This window comes from Aulonocara sp. 'chitande type north' Nkhata Bay, linkage group LG1 (assembly GCF_057382095.1).
Source record: "Aulonocara sp. 'chitande type north' Nkhata Bay isolate Kocher_YH1m ecotype deep benthic linkage group LG1, A_spYH_male_GT1.1, whole genome shotgun sequence".
Taxonomy (NCBI): domain Eukaryota; kingdom Metazoa; phylum Chordata; class Actinopteri; order Cichliformes; family Cichlidae; genus Aulonocara; species Aulonocara sp. 'chitande type north' Nkhata Bay.
The window spans coordinates 22,530,077-22,548,549 of NC_141344.1; the positions used below are offsets into that span (position 1 = coordinate 22,530,077).

Here is an 18,473-nt window from a genome sequence, read left to right on the forward strand (position 1 = left end):
CCTTCTCTCACCCCAACCGGTCGCAGCAGATGGCCGCCCCTCCCTGAGCCTGGTTCTGCCGGAGGTTTCTTCCTGTTAAAAGGGAGTTTTTCCTTCCCACTGTCGCCAAAGTGCTTGCTCATAGGGGGTCATATGATTGTTGGGTTTTTCTCTGTATCTATGAAGCGCCTTGAGGCGACTTTTGTTGTGATTTGGCGCTATATAAATAAAATTGAATTGAATTGAATTGAATTGAACATCCACAAATGCAGATCAAAGCTGTATCGTGCAAGAAGAACATGATCCAAAAATAATGCCGTTTTCTCTGAATCTCTAATGATGAGTTGGATTAAATGGTGGGGGAAAATGCTGGACAGGCCTGAGGTGCCTAAATGTATAGTGAAAGTGTACTGGGAATGTCTGGCGGGGGCCTTGGTCCATGAGATCTACAATTCCCGTATTCCAAAGGTGTCTGGGGACACTGAGTCCAAATAGACAATGCACCACATGCCTATTGGTTCCTGTTGGTAACTTTTCAACCACATGGTGGAAATCAGAGGGGGAGAGACCTATCAGCTGCTGGGTACTGGTAGGCCAAGCGGAACATGACTCTGGTGGTAGCTGAAGCAAAAATTTCGGTGTTGGAAGAGTTTGGTGTAGCCATAGTACAAGACTTTCAGTCTGTCTTGAAGCAATTCTGGCAAACTGTCAGGTCCCTCAGGACTCAGGACACCCTGTCCATCACCGGGGGCAAGGTTACCGAGGTAGTTAAATAACTCCACTGTGGCCTGGCCCCTGGGGTGGATGAGCTTTTTCCCCAAGTTCCTTAAGGCCTAAATGTTGTAGAGCTGTCTTGGTTGACATGTCTCTGCAGCGCCATGTGGAGAAATAAAGTGGTGCATCTGGATTGGCAGAGTGTGCTTCCCTCCTGTGAAGTTCTATGCCAGGGAACTAGAAAGGGGAGTTCATCCAGGAGGAACAATGATGAATGGGATGAACAATTCATCCCAGTCACAGAATGCTAGATCAGGTCTTTATCCACTTGAGGACATTTTGAGTGCATGGCTGGGCATCCTACCTACCAGGAGTAGACTCGTGACACACTGGAGCGGTTATGTCTCTCTGCTGGTTTGAGTTTTCCCCCAGGTGAGCTGGAGGAGGTGCCTGGGGCGAAGGAGGTCTAGGCTTCACTACTCACCTGCTGCCCTTGCAACCCAGCCTCGGACAAATGAATGGAAATGGATGGATTCATTGTTTGTCGTGCACAATTCAGCTTTTGTGGGTATAAATTAAATGTTGTTGTTGTGGAAGATTTACTTGTGTGCCATGTTTGGTTGCTTTGTTCCAAGTGGTCTAGCAGGAGTTTGCGGCCAAAGAAGTAAAACACAGACAAAGATTTTTTTCTATTATGGTAAGATTTCCAGTTGTTTGATCCTTTACTTTCTTTTTTTTAGAAACAGATTTTAGTCTGTACTACATTTTGTGCGTTCCATTGTATGATTCGTTTAATTGGTACAGCATCATCATTGGTTTTCAGTGAACAGACAAAAGCAGTCGGCATCTTTTACAAAGTTCCTCCTGTACTTCTGTGTGGTGTGAGTGTCTTCTGGGACCAACTTCATTATAGGCTGTCTCATTACAGCAGCCCCCCTACTAAGAGCCTGCAGAGAGGAGCAGAGAAGGCAAAGCCTTCTTGTTTTAGCCCTTTAGAGGTCAGCAGTTGATTAAAATGTTGAGAAGTAGAGGTTAATCAGCTACTGACCCTCAGGGTGATATTGTCTTTCATGGTCTGTTTTAATCAATAAGTGCGAGTGCTGGCACAGAGACCAACTTCTCCGCTCTCTATACAGAGCCTATACTTCTACTTCCCAAACACTGCCTCCCTGATTACCTGTCATATAAATTCTTTTTCTCATGTGAACATTTTGAAGTAGAGAGCTATACTTTAGGTGTTAAAAGACATTATTAAGAAGTCAAAGGTTACATTCAAGACGATCTTGTAAGATGTAGTGTAATGTGCACGCCGTTCAGACTTCAAGTCTCATTTGCCACAAAAAGTTGTCGGACTGTAACTTCCGCAGCCTGTCTCAAACCAAAGACACCAGTCCATCACACCTGGCGATGATGTAGTCTGACATGCTGTCAACACGACTGCACATCAAAAGTGCACAAAGTCAAGAAGCAAGGGGGTCCTTTTGTCCCTCTGTGGGGGGATACTCCCACTAGGTTTAAATCTGGGACTCTCCACCATTTGACCTTAGAACTGAAGAAGCTTCTCGGATGAGAGGTGAAACGTCTTCAAGCAACTTAAAGAAGTCCAGACGCTTTTCTTTGCAAGCTCCTTTGACTACGATGACCTGGATGACTGAGAACCTTCACAGACAAGAAGCAAGGTGCTTTTTTTAATATTACAGTCAACAACTAAACATCTGGTGTAAGAACAATTAAATACAGCTGGTAGGAAAATAAGAAAATATTACAGCTATTTTTAGTGCTGTGACCTCTGCAGGAACAGCTTAGGTACGACAAAGAGCAGTCAACACTTCATCAATCCCTCCATAACCCCAGTTTCATATTCATTGCAAAATACATAAAGATGTGAATTTAATCCCTGTGGAGGGTAAAAAAGAAACAGTACTGAGAATATGCAGATTTGTATGCTGCATTTAACTCTGTTTATAGTTGGGTGTACTGGTGTTATGACTTCTGCAAATTAATATGTCTCCCGTTATCCATAAACACATATCTTTACATGGCTTGGGCTTTAAATTGATGTGCTCTCCTGCAATGAAGCCATTTCCCATCAGGATGAGGAGTGTATAAAGTCATTACCTCTGGCTTAGTGTGGTGTCTCCTGGGTTCAGCTGCTGAGAGTTAGTATCAACACCTCCACTGTTTATTTGGACCAGCACTGAACTCGGGGTCACTCAACTTCCATCACACCTAATCCTGATGATGTGAAAACACAGACACACAGACACACACAGACATAAATATACACCTTCACCTCACTACAGGGGAAAGCAGAAATGTACCTGTTAGCAGCGAGAGACAATGAGATCCAGCTGTTGCTGCCCTCTATTTGATTCCTCCTGTGTTTTTCTAAGTCAATATGACAGACGCCAACTCACTGTTTTCTTTCTTATGTTTTAACCCTAAAGCTTTGTGCAATTTATGTCCGTAATGTAACATTACTTAAAGAGGCAAAGCAATTTAGCTCATCTGTAATGCCAAAACACAGCACACTGTTGCTTTTTCCCATTATAAACTCAGTCATGATCTCTCATTGTCCGTAAAAATGCTTTTTGCGCGCAGATGTTTCTGATCTCTGCAGGGGCATGAGGATTGATATACAGTGTCAGAGGGAAACTGAATCAGAGGGGTTGTGATCTGCTGAGCAGAAGCAAAAACAAAACAACATTGCCTCCATCTCTTGTGGCTCAGGGATAATTGAAAATAAATAGTGTTGTGTCGCAGTGCTGCTGCAGACTAAATACTAATTTGTGCTGCAGTCAGAGGACGTTAACACTGATTCAAATTCTCCTTTTGTTCTGTCCCCTTCTGATCAAAACTGTCAAATCTTATTATTATTTCACCCTCCAAACAGTTAAAGCACAGCTGTTGATTATAATATCTTTTAAAAGAGGGTTATTTAAATGTTGTTATACCCTACAGTGTAGTCACTGGAAGCACTACAACATGAGCCCGCATCTCATTGTCATACCACATTATTTAACTTTATCTGTTGCTGTGAATCTTCGTTTGATGTCATGATGGCTCGTCCATTTGAGCCACTCCAGTTTGCACCTGCCTGACACCTATTGGTCACAAAAGGAAAACTTTAATTAGAGCTGAAAGTTAGATTCTCAACATTAATATCCTGCCAGTGGTAGAGGTGGCTTATCCTAAGAGTAAAATATCTCAGAGTGCTTATCCAACAGCAACAGTACTGAACACTTTTTCTTTATATTCTGTCAGGAAAATGGTCATTAAAAAGGGAAAATAGAAATAAAATACAGTATATAAGGCGAAAACAGTTCTAGCTTGAAGGTGAAGATTTCAAGTCATCTTTATTCTTCAACACAGCCTGAACTCTCTTAGGCCTGCTTTCTTGTAATTTCTTTAAGTTGTCTTCAGGAATAGTTTTCCTCTTCTTGCAGGAATTTCAAAGCTCTTCTTTGGATGCTGGTTGTGTCTTCTTCTGTTTTGTTTCCAGATGCTTTCCAGATGGTATGTATGGTGGATCAAACTCTGATAATACTGTTCTGCATTCATAATGACATAAATTCTGACAAGATACCCGACCACTGACTGAAACACAGCCCCAAATCATGACAGAGACTCCACTTTGCTTTAGTGGAGATAGTGTTGCAGACACGTACTGCAGTACCTCACTCCTTTCCCTACTCCGTGCTTATTGTTGATGATTTGAACCAAGAACCGGTATGACGAACGCGGCCGTGACTCTGGCAGACGAGCTGAACACTTTCTATGCTCGCTTCGAGGCTGCAGCTAAGGTCTCCAACAATGCTAGTGTTAGCGGCGCTAACGGCTGCAGACAGGAAGATACTGCCAGCACCGGAAACGTGCTCGTCATCTCCGAGCATGAAGTAAGGAGAGCCTTCAAGAGAGTGAACACCAGGAAAGCAGCAGGACCAGACGGCATCCCAGGTCGTATCCTAAGAGACTGCGCATACCAGCTAGCTCCTGTGTTCACTGAGATATTCAACATCTCTTTATCTCAGTCGGTGATCCCCACATGCTTCAAAGAGTCCATCATTGTTCCTGTCCCGAAGAAACCCCACCCTGCTTCTCTCAATGACTATCGCCCTGTAGCCCTCACCTCAGTAGTGATGAAGTGCTTTGAACGCCTGGTCAGAGACTTCATCATTTCTTCACTACCAGACACACTGGACCCACTACAGTTCGCTTACCGTCCAAATCGTTCCACAGACGATGCCATCTCTCATCTCCTCCACACATCACTCACTCACTTGGACACTAGAAGGGGGAATTATGTTAAAATGCTCTTCATAGACTACAGCTCTGCATTTAACACCATAATTCCCTCCACATTCACCACCAAGCTGGAGCATCTGGGACTCAGCTCATCTATGTGTCAGTGGATCTCCAACTTCCTAACTGGCAGACCACAGGCAGTAAGGATGGGCGGACATGTCTCAGCCTCCACCACTCTCAGCACTGGAGCCCCCCAGGGGTGTGTTCTGAGCCCCCTGCTGTACTCTTTGTACACATATGACTGTGTGGCCACTACCAGCTCCACCACCATCATCAAGTTTGCTGACGACACCGTCGTGGTGGGCCTGATCTCTGATAACAACGAGACGGCCTACCTGAAGGAGATTAGGAATCTGGAGAACTGGTGCCAGAGGAACAACCTCCTTCTAAACGTCAGTAAGACAAAGGAGCTGATAGTGGACTTCAGCACTAAGCAGGAGAGGAACTACCAGACCCCCGTCATCAACGAGTGCCCAGTGGAGAGAGTGGACAGCTTCAAATACCTCGGAGTTCACATCACGCAGGACCTGTCATGGTCCTGTCACATCAACACCGTGGTGAAAAAGGCCCGACAGCGTCTCTACCACCTCAGACGCTTGAGAGACTTCCAACTGCCCTCCAAGGTGCTCAGGAACTTTTACTCGTGCACCATAGAGAGCATCCTGGCGGGAAACATCTTAACCTGGTTCGGGAACAGCACCATGCAGGACAGACGAGCTCTACAGAGGGTTGTGCGGTCAGCTGAGCGCACCATCCGCTCCGAGCTCCCTGACCTGCACTCAATCTACAGCAGGCGGTGCTGGACCAAGGCCAGGAAGATCGTGAAGGACCTCAGCCATCCCAACAACAGACTGTTCTCTCTGCTGAGGTCAGGAAAGCGATTCCGCTCCCTGAAGACCAACACAGAGAGACTGAGGAGGAGCTTCTTCCCGCAGGCGATACGGTCTCTCAATCACACCACCACACAGTACTGACCCACACATACAGTTCTTACACACACACTGGACTTTCTGGACTTTGGTTTTGCACAACACTGGTCACTATATTCTTCATTTCCGGTTAATACTTGTACAGCTGCTGTTATTGTGTATATATTTATTTACATTTATATTTCTTCATACATTCTTATATAGTTCTATATTGTGTATTGTGTATTTTGTATTTTGTTGTACAGTTATTTTATTTTCAACTTTAATTTATATATTTATCTTTATCTTATTCTTCCCAGTTAAATTTACCCTTCATTCTAATTTGTGTTGTACAGTTATTTCATTTTTAACCTTAATTTATATTTTATTCCTTCTTAGTTAAATTTACCCTTTTTAATTTTTCATATTTATTTCCTATCTTATTCATAGCCTTTTCCTTTTTTGTTCTCTTTAGGTCACGAGCAGTTGTCCAAGCATTTCACTACATATCGTACTGTGTATGACTGTGTACGTGACAAATAAAATTTGAATTTGAATTTGAATTTGAATTTGAAATTTCCAGATTTGGATTAATCAGTCTATAATGGATCTCTGAGGTCGTGTGTCAGGTCTTTGCTGGATTTTTCTTCCTGTTTCTTAAACTCATGACTTTCAGATTCTGTTAATCTGCTGTAGTTTTTAAGGCCTGCCACTCCTTCTTTTGTCCTCCACTTGTCCAGTTTCTTACTGGACACACACCATACAGGAGTACAGGAGGAACTTTGTAAAAGATGCCAGCTGCTTTCATCCGTTCAGCTAATAACTCTTTGGGAATTAACGTGTTGGTACAAAAATACGATTTTATGCACCTATTTCATAGATTCACCTAAAGAAATGGGAAGAAATGTTTTGTTGCCTTGTGTAGACACATCATTGGTTTATCCATTGAGTTAGGTGGGTTTTGTTTTTTTTTGTCTTGAATGATTTATGGCTGTTAAATGACTCAACAAACAGCAACAACAAAATTCCTTTGAAGATGGTTAGGCGTGAGGACAGGACTGAAACTTAGTGAAAGCAGCCAAAGAAAAACATTGAAAGGCCTGCAGAAGAGAGCTACTGCTCAAGACCACTTCTAAAAAATATAAGGAAATCTGGTTCCTTGGAAGCAAGCTATAAAGAAAAGAAGCATGGCTCAAGACTTTTGCACAGCACTAAAAGTAATGACTCAGCAACAAGTAATCTAAATTGCCACCATGTAGAAACCTGATTCTTAAAAAAGTCGACCCAACATCACTCACTGGTTTGTGGCCATCAACATGTTAGTTTGGTTTTTTAACTGATGTGATATGTGAGAGCTACAGATGATTAAGTAACTGAGGGTATTTCATGCTTATATGTTAGTAATTTGTCGCTTGCCTGATAAGACACATCATAAATCATTCCCTGCTTTAACTTGTCTTTCCTTCTTAATAAGACCCCAATTCACTTGATTAACACATGCTTTGTTGAAAAACACTGCAGAATTTTTTTTGAAAGTCTTCACTAAGGTATTAAAATAAGTGAGAATTAGAGCAATTTTATCAATGATTTTTATCCAAATAAAGTAAAATTAATGACTCTCCACTTTAAGGAAATGGATTGATGGAATTATGATTGAATAAAATACTGGTTAAAACATCAGCTGAGCTCTGAGCTTCAATATTAAGGTTTTGACAGCTCTAAGCACTCAGTGTCGAGTGTGAATTAGTTTGGATTAGGGGTTCGACATAGCCCCAACTAAAAACTAAGATCTTTAAAATCCAGTAACTTCTATCCCTAGATCTTGGTTAAAAAACATCTCTTGGTACTGATATATGGTGGGTATTACAGCATTATCATTGCAAAGCTAACTGGCAGACTTCTGATGGTTCTCATACACACTAAAAAATGCTGTATATCCACTCGAAGCTGTGAGATTTGTGAGTACAAGGTGTACTCTGAAATCCATAACATGCTGTGGTTTGCACTTTCAGTGCATCTTTGATGAGCCGATGGCTGTTTGAATTTCTGCCTTTGCATCTGCCTCGCTCCACAAACCAGAGTAGCTGTGCAAATACTGTTTTCAATTATGATTATCATTTTGTAAGTTAAAAAAAAAAAAGTACAGCACAGTCAGCAAACATGAATGTTAAGTTAGTCTGTCTTGCGTTGTTAATGCAGTTACTATCACACCCTACTTTTCAAATGAGGTTGTGGCATGTGAAAAAAAAAGAATTCTTAAGTAACATCTGGATGAGCTAGGAGTTTAAAAATAAGTGCTATGGACAAATGAAGTTCAAATGAAGTTAACCAACAATGTGCCAGCAAGATTTTTTTTTTTTTTTAATTTTGTAATTCTTAGTGGAGAGGTGGAGCATGGGCAAAAGGAGAAGCCATTAAATTTCGGTACACATCTGATTCCCCTTCCTGAAAATTTCCATATTGGGCATTGGCCTTGGTAGAGGATTTTCTTTCTCAGTCTTCCTTAAATATTAACCAAGCATTGGGCTTGTGTAGCAGGCAGAGGTAGAAAACTCGACTCGCCAAACTGACAGACTTTGCACAACATCAGCAAATTCTTGATGCAAATGTCGTGCACCCAGACAAGAAGCAAACACTGAAAAGATGTTATGAAAGCAGAACTCAAACTGTGCTTTAAGAAACACTAATATGACCTAACCTGAACAACGCTGAAAATGTGCAGATGGAGCTTAATGCTGTGCGTCTCACACCGCTAACAGCGTGTGATGGGTGGGGTTACAGTAGTGACCTATGCTTCATGAAAAACAAGTTGCACTCCATTAAAAATTTAGGAGAAGCTCATATTCATTTCTGTTTTTGGTTTTATTTATTTTATTTTTTATTTCATTTGCCAGAGAGATTTGCACACAACTGTACAATGTCTTGTTAGAACATACTGTACTTTCTGTATGACAGCTGTGCAAATGTGGCAGCTTCAGGCTATAAAATATTCCATTATTCCTGCTGAAAATACTGCTGACATTGTCATTTGGTGATATGCAGTAAGAGCCCCCAGTTTCCTTTGATCTTTTTTCAATTAAATACCTTTAGTAAGCTTATAATAAAGCAATGTGAGTTCAGCTGCTTCTTTAGACAGAACTTTTAAAGATGAATGTATAGTTGAGTGTTTATATAAACCTTTGAATTGACAACTTCTGAATTCCTTTAAAAGTCCACATTCTTAAAGGACTACTTTGGCATTTTGGAGATTTGTGATGGCCAGAAGATCAACGCGACTCTCTGTTAAATATGCAGCTACAGCCAACAGCTGGTTAGCGTAGCACAAAGACTGTAAATATGCCAAGCAGGAGTTCATTGTGGACGTTTGTGTTTTACAGACTACTTGGGTTGATTTTCAAATATGCCCGTTGATAAGATTAAATTTTAACTTCTAATGCAGAGGAGTATCAAACATGCATTTTTGATGATTTGGGAATGACTCACTGCCTTACTGTCATTGTGAGCATCCTTGAAACGCTTGCAGCTTTGATAGAATGATACTACTTGACTTGCTGGTTGGGCTATTTCTTGAGATGAAAATAAAATATGACAAAAAACATGCCACCCAGAGTGGTTTTGGGCTGTGAAGGTTATTTCACCATCCACGCTCTGGAATATCATGGATGTAACAGTAACAGATGTTCCAGTCAGCACTGTCCAGGGTGTACTCAAACTCCTGCTCTGTGGCAGCTGGGACGGACTCCAGCACTCCCGCGACCTGGATGGAAGGATGAAAATGGATGAAGATGGATGGATATTCATCACATCTTTTTTAATCATACGAATCAGAAAACCTGAAGCAGCAAGACTTCTGATCGCCATGCAAGTCAACTGACTTTTCTATCACTATTGTTAAGAGCTCTTTTTATAGTCTGTGTTTTTCAGAGTATGAAAAGTGAGCAGCTTTCATAGAAATAAATCAGGCAATCAGGCAGCTTCCAGTCCTTTAAGAAATCCATAGAAAACGCTTGGGAAAATGTTGCCCCGGACAATATAACTGTAGCAGTTTTACAGTTTTTGTATGGATGCATGCATCCATACAAAAAGCATCATCACTTTTCTTTGCATGTGAAGAACAAACTGGATGCAGAACACTAAGAGGCTAAGCTGCAATCAAATGATTTGAGCCTCAGTGACAGTTATGGAGAATTACAGCGGCACACCTTGGGCCTTATATGCTAATCTATGTGTGTCTGATGGAGATGAATGGTGATTGTATTATGGTGTATTCTCCTCCGTAGAGAGTGTTAAACGATGTGATGATGACATGCAGCGTAAATCTGCCACGACCGAGTGCCGTGTGTGTGGCTTTTTTGTGTGTGTGTTTTCCTCTTTGGCATGCAGAGGCCAGCACAGCAGTAATTAATGACTAGCTGCTAATGGTGCTGTGTGATCCTACATGGTAATGAGAAAGTATTGTATGAGGCCAGGCATGACAATCAGTTCAGCAATGAGAAAACATTGCGGTGCACAGGTGAGAGCCTCAATCACACAGGCCTGGGGAGGACAAATCAAAGGGATTTTGTGGTCTTTTCTAAAATAGAAACACACACACACATGCACACACACACATTTGGGTGTCTGCACGAGCGGCATAGTAAATCTGAACCGATGAAGTTGGCTGCACCTGCTCTTCTGTTTCATGGCTGTGTGCTTTTTATTGTAGCCATATATTGAGATAAAGGGTAATTGTAAGATCTGACACAGATTCACGAAACAGTTATGCAAATGCGCCCGACTAGAAATTAAATATCCTTTTAAAGAAACATGATATTACGGCGCTGCACTCCAGCAGTCACTGGAGCTTTGATAAAGAAAAACAGTTTTCTCCTCTGTTTGAATTGCAGTTGGTAATTGTTTGAGGCACAGTACTGTATCTGACTGGCTCAGCAGGCAACAAGGCAAACACGGAGTGCTTTCAATAATGTGCAACTTATGGCCGTGTGTGTCAGCCAAGGAGCTTTTACTGTCATCAGTTTGCACGTTACAATAACCTCATCATGGTATTTTCTGTCGTGGCATCATTCAAGTTAAATGCTCCTGCAGCCCCAGTTGAACTAATGAAAATGCCTTCTGCTTCCTGTTCACTTCCACAAAACAGCCGTCTGCAAATGTTAACTATTACTGTCAATACAGGATGAACCAATTGGGGATATTGTGACAAAACGTCTGTTTCTCTGCTTATTACCATATTCATCTACAATACCGTATTAATTTCCACACCAAAAGAGCCCTCACCATGGCTGGGTGCAACCTGAATAGAGAATAATAAATCCAGGATGCCAAGAGAAAATTGTGCAGCACAGCCTTGCATTAGTGATGTTGCTTTTTACAAACCTCAGTTAGATAGTTTCAAAACACTTGTCAGAAAGAATGAGCAGAAACAGTAGATCCGTGTGTTTATGTTTTTTAAACCGTAACAGGCAGATCCTGTTGGTTTGGCTGACAAATGTCAGCCCTGTGTACACAGACACTTCCACACTTTGTCCAGCAGTCAGAAAATCAGTCATAGCTGCTATTTACAGATGCATCTAATCGATGATAATGAGCTAATGTTTTGTCAAGGAGACAATTGATCAAATTCCCTATATGACAGTGTGTTTGACAGCACTATACAGTGTGTGTGTATACGTGCTTTCATGATTTAGCTATTGTTTTATAAATTAGCTCAAGCGGTACAGTTCAGATTTATGTATAGCCACACGCTGCGTATCATTTTCCATGCATCTTAAAAGGAAGAAAAACACTCTCTGTAAGAAATGTATTCTGTTAAATTATGGAAAAGTGCTGGCAGCTAGATTTGACAGTATCAAAAAATTGTACTTATTGTGAAATAAAAAACAAAACAGTTTCTTACTGTAATAATTATAACACTAGAGAGCTACAGAGAATATGAACCTTACAGTATAACGCCACAGCTATTTGTTTGGCATTATATTTTCATCAAACAGATTATCACTGCGCTCAGATGACTTAATCAACTGGTCATGAGGGAAAAATGCCTATTAATGAACCAGTTGTGAGTTGTTGGCGGAGATTACTGGCAGTTGTTTGTGAAGAGGTACTGTGTAAGTTGTGAATATAAACAGAATGTAGTAATTTGCAGTTCTCGTGAACACATATTTGATTAAAACTAGATTGTGGAAAACATATCAAAGTGAGAAAATTTGCCATGTTAAGAAAAAGCTTGTTTAGCTTATTTTCTTTTGAATTTGATTGCAAAAAAAGAAAAAAAGTGGAATGAGCCAACAGAAGGCTGGTAAGTAAGAAAGTTAGTGGTGCTAAAAGGAAACGTTTTGCAGCTAATTAGATTAACTGGTAACAGGTCAGTGTGGGTGTAAGTGAAAGACGCATAAGTGATTATGCTCTCAGTTTGTGCAATAGCTTGCTGTTAATATAAATGGAAAGATTGAGGAGAAGAAGAACATATAATTTACATTTATCAGAAAAGCTGGGAAATGACTAGGTTACAGTGATTTAGTAAATTAAAAATAATTTACAATAAGGAGTTTTGAGTCGTTGTCTTTGTGTCTGACCTTGTGGTGATTGTTGTTAGACAAAGTGTTCAGCTGCATGTCCAGCTTGTAGTGCAGATTGTGATTCATTCAGTATCCAAATCCATTCACCAGAGACACTGTCATGTTTATCTGCTGATGGAGGAATCCAAATATTGATTATAACTGCATTTAAACAACAACAGCAAGGATTTTGCTCACGGCACGTGGCCATCCTGTGCTGTTTGGTTGAAACAACATTATGTCCTTCATGTTGGACATGTTTTGTCATCCACTTTGAAACATTTTTTTTTATTTTAACAGATGGGAAGTCTATTTTTGACTAATGTCTCTCAAGATGTCACCAATGGTCGGGCAGCAAGTTACTGAGCGCAGTTGTGTCCTTGCAGTGCAGAACTTCAAAAACATGCGTAGTGCCACGTCGGTATTAAATATATGAGACAGGCTCCTTGTTTTAGAGGTATGGAAATGTTTTTAATAATACATTTCTTGAAGACCAGATTGCTCAGTCTGGTATTGTTCTTGCGCAGCTATTACGCCACCGAACCAGACAGCTAATATCACATTCAAATGAAATACTAATTAAGAAGATATACACATCATTACCACCGATGCACCATGGGACTCCAGAGTCATGCTCTGTCTGTCTCCTCCCCTGCATGTTTCTGTCCCCATTTATTACCGGTTGTCTCCTTCGTTTCTTTTTTCTTTTGTTTGCATTCATCCTCACTCTTTTCCTTCTATTTATTTATTTATTTATTTGCTTTCTGCCATCTAAGGAGTTGCTCCTCAAGCTTTCCCATCAGCCCCTCAATCTTTCAATTTTCTGTCATGGAAAAAAGCACTTAAACTTATCGCTCCATCTGTTTATTACATGCCACCTCCAGCTCCTTCCCTTCTCCACCTCCTTGTCTGGCTCTCCTCCTCTCCATCTGTTTATGTGTGTTCCCAATAACCTTTTTACGCATCGAACTCCTCCTTCTAGTGACCTCAGTGTCCTCGGCTAATGCTGTTCCAGTGTCCCAACACTCTGCAAAAGCAAACTTTGGGAATAGCTCCATATTACAGTTTTCAATCAGATGCAGCTGTGGTGTCAGTTTTGGTACACAATGCAGGAGACTGGTTTTCAGTTTCCTGGACAGGAGTCATTTTTAAAACTCTTTTCTTTTACGCTTGACCTGCAATGTCAAGTGGCAGGAATAGAAGCCATGTTTCCACTAACAGGATTGATATCCAAGAAAATAAAAAAGAAACCTTTACCCCCAGGAAAACGGGGTCGAGGGAGAGACACCACCACTGGTTTAGAGTGTAAGACAATATTACATCTGTTGAGGTTGTACATGTGTGTCTGAGAGAGATGAGCTACTTCACAGCTGTGATGATGTTGAGAAACAGAAATAAGTTTTGAATTTCAATCCCTCAGTAAGTTGTTTCTTGTGTCATTGTGTGCCTTCAGACTGTGGAGGCCTGAGGGGGAACAGGTTATTGATTTCTCCTGACATCAGAGCTAATTTCCTCTTTGGTGATCTGTTAGAGTCACTGTGAGTAACGATTGATTAGAGAAGTACACTGCGCCTCTGCTACTTTCAGCAACAGTATCAGAAAGCGCTGAATCAATTTTAGTAGCAACAAGCTACAATTTGCCATTAATACCATTATGATTCAAATATTTTCTCTCTTCGTTCTCTCTTTTTCTCACAGATCACATTCTTCATGCTGCTGTCTGCAGTTTGTGTGATGCTAAACCTGGCGGGCTCCATCCTCTCTTGCCAGAACGCTCAACTTGTCAACTCTCTGGAAGACTGTCAGCTGGTGAGACCAACTGGACCTTAGCCCATGCATGCTCCAGCTTTGCAGTACACTCCAAAAAAGACATTAATCTTTTAATGTGGCTTTTTGGAGGCTTAAACTTAATAATTGGAAGAAATGATGCAGTGTTTCTGATCTGTACTGATTAGACAGTGAATTGAACCTAGTACTGAACTTGACTCATACAAAATACAGAAAAAAGCTCTTGTTTTCATAAATAAATTTGTAAAATCAGAGCACACAGACATCAAATCAAATCAAAACTTTGCTGAATAGTATATCTAGCCAGTCTGTCCATAGTTCATATTCACCAAACAGAGCAGCCAATCAACTCATAACCATAACCCCTTGTCACCAGAATGAACACCTGAGTTGACCCACTAGCAGTCAATGACAAGTAATGGATCTTAATATTGATATGTTATCACTAACATTTGTAGGGGTATGCACTAAGGCTGTGAATAAAAGTGGAAACAATATATATGGTCGAAAGGGATCATGAAGAGTGAGTGACTAATAGAAATGTGTTGTCTGCATGGGAGCCTACATCTACGAATGCGAGCACACGATGGGCTGACGGGCAGCGCTTCTGTTCCAAACAGGCTGCAGGACTGAGTCAGCACCGAAAGTCAGCTGAACTATTTGTCTGTTGATGACTAATGGCTCCCAATAAACACATCCATCTCTGCCAGAATCACAGAGAGCTGAAATAAAATAGATAAACAACTCTGAAAGAGAAAGCCAATGTTTTTTCTTTCTTTCTGTTTCACTCCGATAAAGTTGGGAGACATTTTTAAAAAGTGTGGTCAAAACAAACACAGCAGACGGTGAGAAACCCCGACTGTAACGGTGCATTCAAGCATACAGATACATTAAAGGGCCCAAAATACGCCACCAGAAGCGCTTGTCACTTCTTGTTGGAAATTTCCGCTCCCCAAATGTTTTAATGTCAGAATTGTTGGAGCGGCCGTCACCAGCAATATGTGTAACTTTCTCAAACTGTTGGCCTGACGTCTACATCCACTTCATGCTTTGATTGGTCAGCTGGGCAGAGGCGTGAAAGCTGTGGGAGAACTTCTAACTCAACTCAGTGAATGTCTTGAGGAAAATTTCTGAAATGTAATTAAAAGTGAAAAATAGATATCATGTGAATTTTTAAAGTTATATTTAGAGAATAATCCACCACCAGAACAGTTGTGGTCACACTTTCCAGTTTGTTGCAACTCTTACTTGTCATGAACTACTAGACTGCAGTTTCACCTCTTTGTGACTGCTAAAAATCAGTGGTTGCCCAGGGATTGCAGTAAACTCTTTTCACTTTTGGCAATCAATTGCAAGAAGCTACTGAGCATGCAACACCCTCAAACTCTGGGCAGCCACTTTTGATCACTGGTGTCCTTGTGGGAGGCAACCTGTCTCCCAACAATCACTGCATCAGACTCGAATAGCAGTCACTCTCAGACAGACTGGTAAATGTTTAAAAATTATCGCAATCTAATTTATAAACACAGACAGATTGCTAACACACTGCAATCAGTTGGAGTCAGTCTGCAGTGATCAATGCAACTTGTCTGCAACAGGAGACTCAGCGCTCGTTTCATTCTGGTTATATTCCTATAAAATAAAATTAAGTCTGAGGTGAGCTTCTATATCATTTTGCAGTTAAACTGCCAGCATCTACGTCACTATTTGTAGAAGGATTTGTGAATCTAATCTAAGTTTCAAACCTCCAGGTTTCTGGCAGGACGATGAAATTAAGCAGTTAATGTGAATTTCTGTGTATATAACAGATTTGCAATTTTCACTGATTTAATTGTCATATCAACACAAAGAGATAGCATGTAACTGCCAACTTGACCCTATTCAGTCGCAAACGAATAAAAGACTGACTTCACCATTTTATCGCTGTCTTAATGCAAAGTACCTGTCCCAGCATTCATTTCTACGGCAACAAGATTGCGAGTTCATTGAACACTATCGCAATAGTTCTGCTCGTGCTGCTGTTTTCCACCACTGTTTTCCCTAATGTGACCATAAAGGACTTGTTTTTTAGTATAATTCCAGATTTGTTGTCTTCTCTTATCCTGCAGTTTCTTTGCTCCTCTCTGCACCTTAAGCGCTCTGAGCTAACTGCTCTGTTAGCCTGTGGTGCCAAGCACTTGACTCACAGGTGTTTCTACAGTTTGTGGCCTGATTAAGTCACTGCACATTGGTGCTGTATTTTAGCCTCGCTGTAGTGTATATATATCTGTAGTGCATCTGAATATATCGGAGACATTTGTTCATGCTATTTTATTTATGTTAGGATGCTTTGGTGTCCTTTACGTTTTTCGTGTTAACATCAATCACACTGCATTCACCTGATTTCATTTTTTGTCGTGATTTCTTTTGGCCTTGATAGCAGCCGAGTGAAAATTTGATCTCGTCATATCTCTACCTCGGACATATCTGAATGGAACTATGAATTAGGACTTTTCAAGCTTGAAATATCTTTAGGTATTTGAGTGAGCTCCCATTTCACAACACAATCAAAACATCATGCAGATTTACATAATGAGATTCCTAGTTGATTTGTTTTTAATTTAATTCATAGTACCAGGGGTTTCTAGCTTTTTCATGACTGATGCAGCCCCTGGTGATTCATCTGGCACCCAACCCACTAACCTGAGCACTTCCACATTATAAGCAGCTTTTGTCCTTATGCAAGTGGGAGCAGCCGACTACACCAACTTCACCGCTTTATGTGGTTCCCCAGAGACCCTCCCACAGTCGTGACTGAAATATTAATGTTCTTCATCTCCTTTCCCCAATGTAATTAACCCATACTTGTTGGGTTCATGTCCTGCTTTCTCTCAATCTGGGACACATAGCAGAGGTATGCTCTACCGCTGTCCTTTACTGGGAAGCTCATCATATCTCACAGTCCTTTGTCTCTTTATGCATGTGCAGGTGCCTTTCTCAATCATAGCGAAATACGTTTTGTGAACTTTGTCATCAAAGTTTTTGATTACACGCCCTGTAACTGAGAATATGTTTTATTTCAGGGGTAAATATGTCGCTCGTCACTCATCTTCAGAAAAAAGTGACATCAGAAAACCAAGCTCAGGCCTGATTTGTGCGTGTATGTGTGTGTGTGACGTGTGTGTGTGTGCCTGTGTGTTTCCGTGTATGTGGCATGCATGCATGAGTGCGGATGTGTGTTCTCTCCTTCACCCCCCCAGCTCAAGTTTGACAGCGATGGAGTGTGTGTATGCTGCGAGCTACAGAAGCAAAGTTCAAGCTGCAACAGCCTGGGAGAGACGCTGAAGCTAAATCCACTGAGGGACTGCAATACGATACGTATACGTCTCAAGGTGTGTCTGTTTGTATATTGTGACTGGTATATTTTTTTTAACATAAAAACATTCTGTATGACTGAACTACACTTTACATTTGTCTGGTAGTTGTATGGCAAAAACCGTCATGGCCAGCTTTAACGACTCAGTGATGTCACATTTTTAGAGACATTTGGGAGGCCAGACTGAGACACAAATCCAAACAGCTGCCTTTTTTAAAAATGCCCATCATTTATTCATTTACTTGCCTTCTTGTGTTTTTGCAATCCAGAGCTGGAAATTGAGGTCTGATTGAACTGTGTCAGGGAGAACTCAGTTTGGATCCATAAACCACCTCCTGGTGCTTGTTTGTCACCTGCAAATGTTGTTTTTCATGATCTTTCCTCTCTATTTTTAGTCATGCTACGTCATGGCTCATGTGACGTCAGTATCATTCAGTGGAGAGCAACACTTTGATCCAGACTGAAAAACTGTTGGATGAAATTTTGGTAGCGTTTTATAATATGGTCTGCATCTAAGAGTGTTTTCCCAATTAAATTAAATGGAATTTCAATGTACTTAATTTGAAAATTTGAAATTACAATGTAATTACACGGTAAGGACAAAAGCCAGACTTGGCTCCATCAGTATAAAGTCACATAGGCCTGCAAATTGTTATGGTATTTATTTTTTTCTCTGAGCTGGAAAGGGAGAATAGTCCTTATATAATTAATATTGGTAAAAGAAAGGGACATTTGAATAATAGAACATCGCCATGCACATCAGGATAATGAAAATGTAAAACTTAAACTTACTTGCATTATAATATATGTCAGTTTTCATGTAAAATAACCAGAAGGTATGCGCCGCTCGAAATTACTTACAAAATA

At 40.8% G+C, this 18,473-nt stretch overlaps 1 protein-coding gene across 2 annotated transcripts in view; it reads left to right on the top strand.

The window, feature by feature from the left end:
- Nucleotides 1-18,473, top strand: part of entrep2 (endosomal transmembrane epsin interactor 2) — a 121,476-nt gene that overhangs the window by 84,147 nt on the left and 18,856 nt on the right. The window contains exons 3-4 of one of the 2 annotated variants that reach the window (XM_086288605.1): nt 14,162-14,272; nt 17,458-17,622. In XM_086288605.1, coding sequence (XP_086144731.1) covers nt 14,162-14,272; nt 17,458-17,622 — 276 coding nt within the window. The remainder of the gene's footprint in view (nt 1-14,161; nt 14,273-17,457; nt 17,623-18,473) is intronic. The other variant, XM_086288615.1, reaches the window with a different exon arrangement.